The following is a 13,288-nucleotide window of genomic DNA, read 5'->3' as shown; positions in this document are numbered from 1 at the left end:
TCAGATGAATACACTCTTGTCACTAAATTCCATTTTACAAAAATCATAAGAACTTTGTATTTGAAGCTATGGAATCATAAACATTTCTAAATAACCTTTTAGATGGAACAAACCAAGCTTTAAGAAAGTGCAGTCATCTCATGCTTGGGTTTGGACAATTTAGGCCTTATAAATGTTCCACTGATACATTGGACCATCTTCGAACACCTGTAGATGTTTTGTTGTTTAGGTCTGCTTAGTGCCAGCTGAACTGCTCTGTTAAACAATTTCATTACATAATCTCGACCATGCACAAAGATATCAAGTGAAGCTCAGATTTGCTGTCCATTTACACGTTATGACAGTTAAAAGTATACAAACTCAACTTTCTGTGAATATGTATTCCACAATCAGACAATACGGACAGAAATATTCTTCTCGTTGCTTTACCCAATTGCACTACAGGGTATTCAATAAATGCAACTACATACACTATTATATTGGCCAAAAAAAAACCCAGAAATAAACAACGTGCATGATTTTACCAAAATGCCTTGACATCAGGACCTGTGATGCCCACTCCCAATTATTCTGCTAGTGAATTTACAGTCTCTGGAAAATAAAATTAAAGACCTCAGAGCAAGATTGCTGTACCAGAGGGACTGCTGTGAACTTTGCTTCTTGGAAACATGGCTATCACCCACCATTTCAGCCAAGGTATTGTAGCCCAATGGCTTTACCTTTCTCCACAAAGAAAGGATAGTTCGGTCTTATAAAGGTAGAGAAAATAGTGTATGATTTATGATTAACTCATTATGGCACACAGACATGATGGTTCTGTCTCAGACTTGCTTACCCGACCTGGAACATCTAGTGGTCAAATGTCATCTTTTTATTTGCTGAAAGATTTTTCCACTATTGTCCTGGTAGTGATGTACATTCTACTTCAAGCCAACGTCAGGCAGGCACTGGAGGAGTTGAGCATCCTAATGAGAGGGATGAAACAGCACATCCCGATGCCTTCCCTATCATTGTGGGGGATGTCAACCAGGCCAGTTTGAAGACTCTGAACAACTACCACCAACATATCACCTGTGGAACCAGAGGAGTGAGCCTACACACCTGACCACTGTTATCAGAATAGTCAAGAATGCTTACTGTGCCATCACACACCAACACTTTGGAAGGTCCATTCACCTGGCTCTACTTCTACTCCCAGCATATAGGCAGAGACTAAAGATCAAAGCATCAGTGGTGACCAAGAAGGTATGGTCAAGGGAGGCAGAGGACTGCTTTGAGTCGGTGGACTGGACAATATTCAGGGATTCATCCTTGAATCTGAATGAATACGTAATAGTTGTTACCAACTTCATTAAGACCTGTGTGGGTGAATGTGTGCCTTCAAGAACATACAGTCCATACACAAACCAAAAGCCATGGATGAACCAAGAGATTCCTAGTCTGCTGAAGGCTGGATCTGTGACATTCAAGACCAGTGATCCAGAACTATACAAGTCATCCAGGTATGACCAATGGAAGGCTATTTTAAGAGCAAAATATCCAATTGAGGCGAGAGGAATCTGATGCACATCAGCTCTAACAGGGTTTGCAGATCACTACTTCCCACAAAGAAAAACCTAACGTTATGAATGATTGTGATGCTTCACTCTCAGATGAGCTCAATGCCTTTTAGGCACACTTTGAAAGGGAGAATAAAACTACGCTTGTGTGAATCATGACAGAATCTGGTGATGCTATGATCTCTGTCTCTGCAAACCTGTACCAACCAACTGACAAGTGTGTTCAAGGGCATCTTCAATCTCTGACTGCTGCATTTGGAGTTTTTCACCCGCTTCAAAAGGGCAATAATCATACCAGTGCCCAAGAGGAGCTGGGTGAACTGCCTCGATGACTATCGCCCAGTGGCACTCACGTCTGTAATGAAATGCTTTGAGAGATTGCTTATGACTAGAATCATCTCCTGCCTAAGCAAGGAACTGGATCACTGCAATTTGTCTATCGCCACAATGGGTCTACACCGAATGCAACCTCATTGGCTCTCCACTTAGAAATAGAAACATAGAAAATAGGTGCAGGAGTAGGCCATTCGGCCCTTTGAGCCTGCACCGCCATTTATTGTGATCATGGCTGATCATCCAACTCAGAACCCTGCACCAGCCTTCCCTCCATACCCCCTGATCCCCGTAGCCACAAGGGCCATATCTAACTCCCTCTTAAATATAGCCAATGAACTGGCCTTAACTGTTTCCTGCGGCAGAGAATTCCACAGATTCACCACTCTCTGTGTGAAGAAGTTTTTCCTAATCTCAGTCCTAAAAGGCTTCCCCCTTATCCTCAAACGGTGACCCCTCATTCTGGACTTCCCCAACATCGGGAACAATCTTCCTGCATCTAGCTTGTCCAATCCCTTTAGGATTTTATACGTTTCAATCAGATCCCCCCTCAATCTTCTAAATTCCAACGAGTACAAGCCCAGTTCATCCAGGCTTTCATTATATGAAAGTCCTGCCGTCCCAGGAATCAATCTGGTGAACCTCCTTTGTACTCCCTGTATGGCAAGGATGTCTTTCCTCAGATTAGGGGACCAAAACTGCACACAATACTCCAGGTGTGGTCTCACTTGACCTTGGATCACCTGGACATTGATTACAGCTCAGTGTTTAACACAATCATACACTCAGTTCAAAACAACAAGCTCCAAAGCTTTGGCCCCTGTACCTGCATCTGCAATTGGATCCTTGACTTCTTTACCAGGAGACCACAGGCAGTGTGGATCAGAAATAACATCTCCTCCTTGCTGAAATCAACACTGGAGCGCCTCAGGCTGAGCCCACTGCTCTACTTTCTCTACACCCATGACTGCGTGACTAGGCGTAGCTCAAACGGCATCTATAAGTTTGCTGACGACACAACCATTGTTTGTAGGATTTCAGATGGTGATGAGGAGGTGATATGGAGTGAGATAGATCAGCTGGTTAACTGGTGTCACAACGGCAACCTTGCACTCAACATCACTAAGACCAGGGAAATGACATAAGGAAGGGGAAGTCAAGGGAACACACGCTGGTCGTCATCGAGGGATCAGCAGTGGAAAGGGTGAGCATCTTCAAGTTCCTGGGTGTCAACGTCTCTGAAAATCTGTCCTGGGCCCAACATGCTGATACAATCACAAAGGAAGTACGACAACAGTTATATTTCATTAGGGATTTGAGAGGACTTGGTATGTCACCAAATACACTCGCAAATTTGTACAGATGTAGTGTGGAGAGCCTTCTAACTGGTTGCATCACCGTAGAACAGAGCCGTAGAAAATTGTAAACTCAGCCAGCTCCATCATGGCACTAGCCTTCCCAGCATCCAGGACAGCTTCAGAAGGTGATGCCTTAAAACGGTGGCATCAATCATTAAGGAACCCCATCACCCAGGACAGGTCCCCTTCCCATCATTACCGTCACGGAGCTGGTACAGGAGCTCGAAGATACACTCTCAACATTTCAGGACAGCTTCTTCCCCACCATCTTCAGATTTCTGAATGGACAATGAAGCCATGTAAATTGTAAATTACAGTAAGTGTGTGTGTGTGTGTGTGTGTGTGTGTGTGTGTGTGTGTGTGTGTATATGTATATACACACACACTTGCAGTAATTTAGTTTTTATTATGATGTATTGCAAAACAACTCATTTCATGACATATGTCAGTGATATATGATATACCTGATTTTGATTCAATTTATACTGCTATTTTGCCAGTTAGAAAAGCTTTAAAAACTTCTGTACCTAATGATATACAATGCATTAAATATGTACAGTACTAGGTGGGATCAATACCTGGACATGGACTTTTGCTTCTGATATGAGATGTGGATATTTCTTGATCAACAGCTTCAGAGTCAGTCTGACAATGAACGGAGCTTTGTTCCACAGCTGCATAAATAATAAAGCTACATCATTCGTGCATTCTGCTGTCATTTAATCAAATATATATTTTATTTTCCAGTAATTATGACAATCATTTTCAGTTTTAAATGAGCACAGATGAATGCTGATTGGCCTTAGGTTTTCCAATTGTTTACCCCAAGACCCCCCAGAAGAAAATGCAAATTATGGACATTTATACCATTTTAAAGTACATTTTAAATATCCTATGCATTTTAAAAGCAATTTTGATGAGTTCATACCAGAGGAGAATGATGTGTTCGAACGTTCTTATATATTATCGTCATGGACTTTATTGTAATAGTTTATTGTTTTTGGATGGCAATTCATACAGAGGCATTTGAACTTACCATGGCTATACCGCACGTTTGAATCAAAGAGCTATAGAGCTCAGAAACAAGTCCTTTGGCCCAACTTGTCAGCGCTGCTTAATTTGTCTACATAAGCTAGTCCCATTTGTCTGTGTTTAGCCCTAAACCTTCCCAATCAGTATACCTGTCCAAATGTCTTCCAAATATATTAACTGCACCTGCCCCAAGCACTTCATCTGGCAGCTCATTTCATATTAGCACCACCCTCTGTGTGATAAATTTGCACCTTGGATCTATTTTAAATCTTGTCCTACTCAATGTAAACCTATGCCCTCTCGCTTTGGACTCCCCTACCCTTGGAAAAAGACTGTGGCTATTCACCTTATTAATATCCTTTTTGATTTATATACATATACAAGATCACCTCTCATCCTCCTCCACTGCAGGGAAAAAAAGTTCAGCCACTCCTTATGATTCGAACCCTTCTTCACCACCCTATCCTGCGTCACCTCTTTAAAGGAACTATGTACCTGTACCCAAAGTCAGTCAGTCAGTCAGTCAGTCAATCTCTCTCTCTCTCTCTCTGCATATATTTGAAATAAACTCCATCAGACACTCCTCAGCCTGCTGGTTCAATTGATCAAGACTTCACGGAATCTTAGATAATCTTCACTGAACACTATACCACCGATTTTAGATTCATCCATAAACTGACTAAGCCCACCAACATTCTCATCCAAAATCCTTAATACAAATGTTGAACAAGTGTGGTCCCAACACAGATCCCTACGGCACACTGTTGGTCACAGGCCTCCAGCCTGAAAAACAACCTTCTACCGCCACTTTCTCCTGGCCAATTTGGTCTTGAAAACATCAAATAAGTTCAACAAATAGCACATTTTCAGGCGTCAATTTGCTTCCGAAAGCTCAATGAAATGCTTTTTTTAGAAAAATATTTTCCTCTTTTTTTTTTAAAGTTTTCTTCATCAAATTTTCATGTTGTCACATCAGAGCTCTAGGCTGTGCTGCAGCCCTCATTTCTCTCAATAGCTGTAGTAAATGTGACCCAATGGCATCCTCTGTGAGAAATTTCAAAAATGAAATATCCATTAGGAAAAGTTATGTCAGAATGTCCTGTCAGCTAAATTAGGGAACAACGGATATCCGAATGAGTTCCATTGATAGACTCATAAGGTAATTGCGAGTATAATGTCTCCATAGCTTTCACTAATATAACAGTACATTTGAGAAAATATCTAAAGATTCCTAGCATCTGGGCCATGACATCTTCTTGTAGCTACCATTTGGCAAGCTATATAGTAGCTTGAAGTCCCAATCCACCAGGTTCAAGAACAGCTTTTTAAAGCTGTTTTTAAACCAGGAAGAAAACCCTAATCACTAGGGTTTAGCAACACTATGACTACTTTGACCACTTTGCACTAGAACAAACTGTTTTGGTTCCAAGTGTGTTATTTCTGGTAAAAATTGTGTTTAATTAATATTTAGTTAATTTTTATCGTAAATGCTGCTTATGTAATATGTGCCTGTAATGCTATTGCAAGGAAGTTTCCCACTGCTCCTGTGCAGACATGTACTTGTGCCTATGACAATAAACTCAGCTTTCTGGATTTAACATTTTTCTGCCTGATATAAGCATTATTTTCTGGACTGTTTACCAATATCCTGGCGAAACATTTAGATATTTATACACTTGTAAGTGCATAATATTCTTTTCATCAAATTGAAATGCATTTTCATGGTGTTGGGCACCTTGGGAATGATGTGGATGCATTTTTAGGAGCATATTTTCCAATTTTTAACTGTCCTTAATTTTTTAAATACAATTTTGTTTCTGCGGCTCTCATTTGCTTGATGATGTAGCTTGTGCTCTGTGTTTTGCACTTATTTTATTGCAGTTATAAATGCAAACTAATAAATAGAGGATGGTATCTGTATTAAAGCCTTCATCCCTTCTTGGTATACCCTAATATGTAAATGGAATGTGTCACTAAAGGTAACAAAATAAATCAAAAGGTGAAAGCAGTTCAACTGGTGATCCAGAGTTAATTTTTAAAAGTTAGTTCATTACTGAATTTACCCAGAGGTTTATTAATTTTGTACTTGTGGTTGAAATTTGGATTCATATGTTCATCTTACCGAATTCCATTTTATAGAAGTCATAAGGACTTTGTATTCAAATCTATGGAGATATATTAATCTCTAAATAACCTTCTAAATAGAAAACCTAAGCTTTAGGAAAATGCAAACATCATGTTGTTGGATTTAGTCAATTTGAACCGTATAAATTTGCATTGACACAATGGACCATCTTAGAACGTGCGTAGATCTTTTGTCAAGTAGGTCTACATGTTTGCATATTCCTGGATGTACTGTTGCATTAAACAGTGACATTAAACAATCTCACCTGTGCACAAACATACAAAGTGTAGCTCAGATTTGCTGCTAGCTTATATTATTGCAATGGGCTAGTTCAAAGTATTTTTCGGCATTGTGACGACATACTCCATAATCAGCTCTTCGCATTGCTTTATTCTATTGCAAATAGGTTACTCAATAAATATAACTATATGCATAAATATATTGGTGAAACAATAACAGAAATATGCAGATGTGGGCTAATTTACCAAAATGACTTGTAGCCTGCTTTGTAATTAGCACACATTAGAACCATACCATTTTATAAATTGCTGTTTTGTGCCAATTAGGAAAGTATACAAAGACATTCTGTACTTCATGATATGTTAAATATGTACTAGGTAGAATCAGTACCTGGACATGGACTTTTGCTTCCGATGTGTGATTTTTGATCTATGGCTTCTGGATCAGTCTGACAGGCAGCAGAGTGTTGCTTCACTGCTGCATAAATAGTATAATTACATCACATGTGCATTCTGTTTTCTTTAAATCAAATAAATATATATTTTATTTATAGTAATTGTGATAATCATTGTCAGTTTTAAAATTAGCATAGATGAATGGTAATTGAGCTTAAATTTTCCTTATTGTTTATGCCCATATCTCTGGGAAGAAAATGTAAATTATGGACATTTATACCAGATTAATGTACATATTGAATTCCCTATCATTTCAGAAGGTAAAGTTGATTAATACAGGCACATGACAATAAACCATGTTTTGACTTTTAAATATTTTCTCTTTGTTAACATGTTAGGTGAAGTAATATTTAATATGTCAATGATTAAAGCATATATGTACTTTATAAATTTCATGGTATGTACATTGCAAGATTAATGATTACCTGGGCATGGACTTTGGCTTATGCTGTGTGATGAAGATTTTCTTTGATTTTCCTCTGGAGCAATACTTGGTTGAATTTCTAAAAGAGAAGCATTGTTAGTTTATACCAGAAAAGATGAATAGTATACATTTTCTTTTAATCAAATGTCTATTTTACATGAAAAGTGTTGTTGCTTATTAATGCTAAGTAAATGCACAAGTAAGTTTGGATATAATGTTTATTGGTTGATCTTTCAGAAGGACAAATGAATCATAGTCTTTTGCATTAAACATCATCTATTCCCTACATTTATAGTGGAGAATTTTAGGGGTCCCATCTGAAATAGGCATGAACTGAATTGGATTAACTTAATAATGTTCTAATAACAACATTTAGATGTGGAAAAAGATCCTGTCTTCATGTATACATGACACTTAACATTCACTTCATTCAAATACACTTTCTGGTGCCAGGAACTGAATTTTATTTAGAAGCATATTAAGAAGAAAGGCTTTTCATTTTTCATCACATTTCATCTGTTTCTAATATCTTTCTTTTATTCTCAATTGTGTGTTCTATTGGCTTTGTGCCTACTGTGGTACTTCGTCTTATTTTTCTCAGTTGCTGTAAGAATTATCCAATGACAATCCCAATGAGAATTCTCCCATACCTGTTCTTTTTAAGGAAAAGTACTACATCAACAATTTAGAAAATTCATAAAAATATACTGTATATTTTGTTTGTATTCAACTTTGTCTAGTAACTTCCACATGGAATTATGAACAGCATGCTGCTTATATACATTTAGATTGCAAGTGTGGCCTGAGTGATAATTTTGTACACAGCTCCTATTCTGATAAAAGTGCTTTTCTCTTCGTTTATTCCATTCCCACACAAAAAAATCTAGATGCACAATAAATAGATATGCATATAAATTAGTGTAATGACAGATGGATGTAACATACATCTTCAATTGTGTTCAAAAATATCAAATCACAGCCTGCAGCAGCTGCCAGTTAAATATTTTCAAATGAAGGCAATGTAGAACCTAAGGCCAATCAAATTTAAATGCTTATATAGTATGGACATTTCATTTAAAAGCATTCATTTTCTTTAGAATGGGGAAGCACAAATGGAGCTACACTCTGACTTTGGTTCTTTACGGTAATGGGACCCACTCTCAGGGCCTCATGACCAGCCGCTTTTTGATATCCCAAGGACGTGGCCCGGAAGACTAGCATGCCTTCAGGGTGCTGGATTTTTGTGGTCCTAGAGACGTGCTGATTCTAGGCCGGTGGCCCTGACTGAAGCGTTGCAGGAGAACACGGAACGTCAGGAGCAGCGTGTTAGCTGCTGTGGGTTGTGTATCTGAAGAGCTGAGCCTTTCTGGGGCCGACTCTCTAGACGTAAAGCTTGGAAAAAGCAGTACAAAAGACTTTTAACATTGTAAATCAGCAAGCTGTTTGTTATGTCTCCTCTCTCACTGTGCAACAGGGAAACCTCTTTCTCCCCTATTAGACCCTGTGGTATGTTGAATTTCTGGGTGAATGAGTAGTTTTTGGGGTACTGCAAGTCTGTGTCTTTATTGATGCTTTGCTGTACGCTTGAGTGTTCAGTGCGGGGCGCTGATGCTTTTTGCTGGTGGGGAGGGGGGATTGTTGCTTTGCTGCTGTTTGTGCATAGCAGGGGGAGCTGCTGCTTGTGCTTTGGGGTTCTAACATTTAACTGTCATTCATTCTTTGGGGCACTCCTCTATTTTCATGGATGTTTCTGAAGAAAAAGAATTTCAGGATGCATATTGTATACATTTCTCTGACATTAAATGTACCTATTGACCTTTTGGTGTGTTGGCCTTCATCAACCATGGGACTGAGTTTAAGAGCCACGAGGTAATGTTACAGCTATACAAGACTTTAGTGAAACCCCACTTGGAGTACTGTGTTCATTTCTGGACACCTCGTTTCAGGAAGGATGTGGATACTATAGAGAGAATGCAGAGGAGATTTACAAGGATGTTGACTGAATTGGAGAGCATGCCTTATGAGAATTGGTTGGGTGAAATTGGCTTTTTCCCCTTGGACGAAGAGAAGTGACCTGATAGAGGTGTACAAGATGATGAGAGGCATTGATTGTGTGGGTAGCCAGAGGATTTTTCCCCAGGGTTTAAATGACTAACACGAGGGGGCATAATGTTAAGGTGCTTGGAAGTAGGTACAAAGAGGATGTCAGAGGTTAGTTTTTCCACACAGAGAGTGGTGGGTGCATGCGTGGAATGCACTGCCAGCGAGGATGGTAGAAGTCATACAATAGGGTCATTTAAGAGATTATTAGATAGTTATACAATGCTTTGAAAAATAGAGGGCTATGTGGTAGGGAAATTCTAGGCAGCTTCTGGAGTAGGTTACATGGTCAGCACATCATTGTGGGCTGAAGGTCCTGTAATGTGTTATAGATTTTCTATGTTCTATGTTCTCTCTTTTTCCATTCCCCATTCTGGTTAATCCCTTGCCCCTTGTCTTCTCCTCACCTGCCCATCACCACCCCCTGGTTCCCCTCCTTCCCTTTCATCCTTTTCATCCATGGCCTACTGTCCTCTCCTTTCAAATTTCTTCAGCCAATCACCTCCCAGCTTCTTACTTTGTTCCCCTCCCCCTCACCTGGTCTCACCTATCACCTGCCAGCTTGTATTCCTTCTCCTTCCCCACTTTATTATTCTGGGTTCTGCCCCCTTCTTTTCCAATCCTGATGAAGTGTCTCGGCATGAAACACGTTTATTCCCCTCCGTAGCTGCTGCCTAACCTGTTGAGTTCTTCCAGTATTTTATGTGTGTTGCTCAAGATTTCCAGCATCTGAAGAATATCTTGTGTTTATGTGCACACGTAGACAGCCCCAAACTGGGATCCCAGTGTCCACAACCTCAGGAGCTTTCAGGAGGTTCCACCTCAAAATTAAGTTGCTAGAAATGCCAAAATAAGTCAAGTCAAGTCAAGTCAAGTCACTTTTTATTGTCATTTCAACCATAACTGCTGGTACAGAACATAGTAAAAATGAGACAACATTTTCCAGGACCACGGTGCTACATGAAACAATAGAAAAACTACACTGAACTACAAAAGAAAAAACACTAAAACTACAATAGACTATAGACCTATCCAGGACTGCATAAAGTGCACAAAACAGTGCAGGCACTACAATAAATAATAATAAATAATAAACAAGACAGTAGGCACAGTAGAGGGTATAGTAGATTGGTGTCAGTCCAGGCTCTGGGTATTGAGGAGTCTGAAGGCTTGGGGGAAGAAACTGTTACATAGTCTGGTCGTGAGAGCCCGAATGCTTCGGTGCCTTTTTCCAGATGGCAGGAGGGAGAAGAGTTTATATGAGGGGTGTGTGGGGTCCTTCACAATGCTGTTTGCTTTGCGAATGCAGCATGTGGTGTGAATGTCTGTGATGACAGGAAGAGAGACCTCGATAATCTTCTCAGCTGACCTCACTATCCACTGCAGGGTCTTGCGATCCAAGATGGTACAACTTCCGAACCAGGCCGTGATGCAGCTGCTCAGGATGCTCTCAATACAAAATCTTGCAACAGAGGGAAACATTTCTGTGTGTATTAGGTTAGAAATGAGTAAAACAACTGAAGAAAGATATCTGACTTATGAAAGGAAGCTGTCCAAGAGGTAATGCCTGGACATGTAGGAGCTTCAAGTGTGAATTGACTTATGTTTTGTATCCTAGTGTTTTTCAACAGAGATCTTGAGGCACAGTGTCTAAAAATGAGGATGACCCTAACTTTGAGAGCAGGCACTCATAGTTGCTTGATAGGATTTCACATCTGGTCTTTACAGAAGGAAGCTACCTCAATTGAGCACTGATCTTCAGGAAATTGTGCAGGTTCCTCTGCCTACCAGGAGGATTCAGCTACCTCTCCGATAGGGTATTGACATCAGCGTCAGAGGATTCTATCACCAGCTCCCATTACTGTACTCTTCATACATTCCTTGTGAACACTCCCTGGTGGCTGAGTGTTGACTGTACTGCAGTGTGACCTATTCAAGGGCAATATCCTTGGGTCTGATTATGAGGAAAAAGTACTGCTGATGTGGAAAATTCAACCACTGTTTATGAAATGGAGTAATATTACATCAAGGAGCCAAGTGGTACTATATTAGAAATAGCATAACAAAAAATGGTGCAAATGAAACCCCTAAGATATTATGGTCAAATCAGCAAAAAAACAGATTACAGACGGCTGTGGTTGTATTTCATATATTGGTACACATTTAATCTTTTTTTTAAATATAATTCAACAAATGTTAGACAGACACACATTGCTAATTAGCAAAAGATACAATTTTACTAAGTACTTCATGAAAAAGCATATAGACGAGTACCTGGGCATGGGCCATGGCTTCCAGCGCTTCTTTCTACTTTATTAGTCCGTTGAAAAGTTGCAACAGAGCTTGGTGTGGCTGTTGAAGAAAGGAAATGAATACATCACCAGTATAAGTATGCTCTATTTTCTAAGCAGGTACTTATTTTCCCTTTAGATCTATGTCACAATTTTCTGCATTAAATAAATGCACAATTTTAGAACTTGGATTTAATATCCAGATCTTTGAGCATGAGGTGCAAATTATGGGTCTTTTATTCACATTTCTGCATTGTTGAATAGCTTATGCAATTGGTAAATTGGTTTATTATTGTCACATACACAGAGGTACAGTGAAAAACTTGTCTTGCAGACCATTCATACAGATTAATTTATTGCAACAGTGCACTGAGGGAGAAAAGGGTAAGGCAATAATAGAGTGCAATGTCATGTGTTAAGGTTGCAGAGGAAGTTCAGGGTAGACAATAATAGAATGCAGTATCGTGTGTTAAGGTTACAGAGGAAGTTCAGGGTAGACAGTGAGGTGAAAAAGCATAGAAGGGTAGATTGTACACTGAAGTGGACTCTTCACTTCACAAGAGAATGGTTCAATAGTCTTATAACAGCGGGAGAGAAGCTGTCCTTGATCCTGGTGGAACGTGCTTTCAGGCTTTTGTATCTTCTGGCTGATGGGAGAGGGAAATGAGACACTGTCCAGGCTGGGTGGGTCTTTCATCATGCTGGCTCCTTTACTGAGGAAACAAGAGTGTAGACAGAGGAAGGGAGGCTAGTTTCTGTAATGTGCTGAGCTGTGGCCATAACTTATGCATTTCCTTTGACAGAGCAGTTGCCTTGCCAATCTGTGATGAATCTGAATAGAATACTTTCTACAGTTCAAACTTTGGTGGGGTCAAAGGGGACATGCCAAATATCTTTAGCCTACTGGAGGAAGTAAAAGTGCTGGTGAGCTTCCTGTCTCCCATTGGGCAAGCTCACAACACAAAACATTGGCTTCCGGTTTCCCCATAGTAAAGGCAGCTACATTAGGCCATGATTTACTGACTACATCTCTACATTTAATGCTATAGTTCCAAGCAAATTCTTCTCCAAACTCCTAGACCTGCGACTCAGTACCCCCCTTTTCAAATGGACCTCGACTTCCTGACCAACGGACCACAATCAATATGGATGGGCAGCCACACCTCCACCATGATTATTAATCCCACATGGCTATGTCCTTGGACCGCTTTTCTACCCCCGAAACACTCGATTGCATCTATATGGTTGGACCAGGGTAGGCTGTTGGTGATTTTCACTCCTAGGAACATGAAGCTCTCTATCTCAGCACCTTTCACGTAAGGAGCAGGTATGTCGAAACCACATCTTCCTGAAGTCCATGAGCAGCTTTTC

The 13,288-nt window shown here is 39.9% G+C and overlaps 1 protein-coding gene across 8 annotated transcripts in view; it reads right to left on the bottom strand.

Annotated features, from left to right (window-relative positions):
• The window catches only part of LOC134354888 (uncharacterized), an 87,499-nt gene that overhangs the window by 50,823 nt on the left and 23,388 nt on the right, over positions 1 to 13,288 (bottom strand). For 7 of the 8 annotated variants that reach the window (XM_063064324.1, XM_063064329.1, XM_063064325.1 and 4 more), the window contains exons 6-9: positions 11,901 to 11,978; positions 7,528 to 7,605; positions 7,038 to 7,124; positions 3,829 to 3,924 (exon numbers count right to left, since the gene is read on the bottom strand). In XM_063064324.1, the coding sequence (XP_062920394.1) occupies positions 3,829 to 3,924; positions 7,038 to 7,124; positions 7,528 to 7,605; positions 11,901 to 11,978 (339 nt within the window). The remainder of the gene's footprint in view (positions 1 to 3,828; positions 3,925 to 7,037; positions 7,125 to 7,527; positions 7,606 to 11,900; positions 11,979 to 13,288) is intronic. The other variant, XM_063064326.1, reaches the window with a different exon arrangement.

The sequence above is a fragment of the Mobula hypostoma genome, chromosome 12, assembly GCF_963921235.1.
Source record: "Mobula hypostoma chromosome 12, sMobHyp1.1, whole genome shotgun sequence".
Taxonomy (NCBI): Eukaryota; Metazoa; Chordata; class Chondrichthyes; order Myliobatiformes; family Myliobatidae; genus Mobula; species Mobula hypostoma.
Note: the sequence above shows the minus strand (reverse complement) of the source record. Positions and strands in the feature narration are given on the sequence as shown.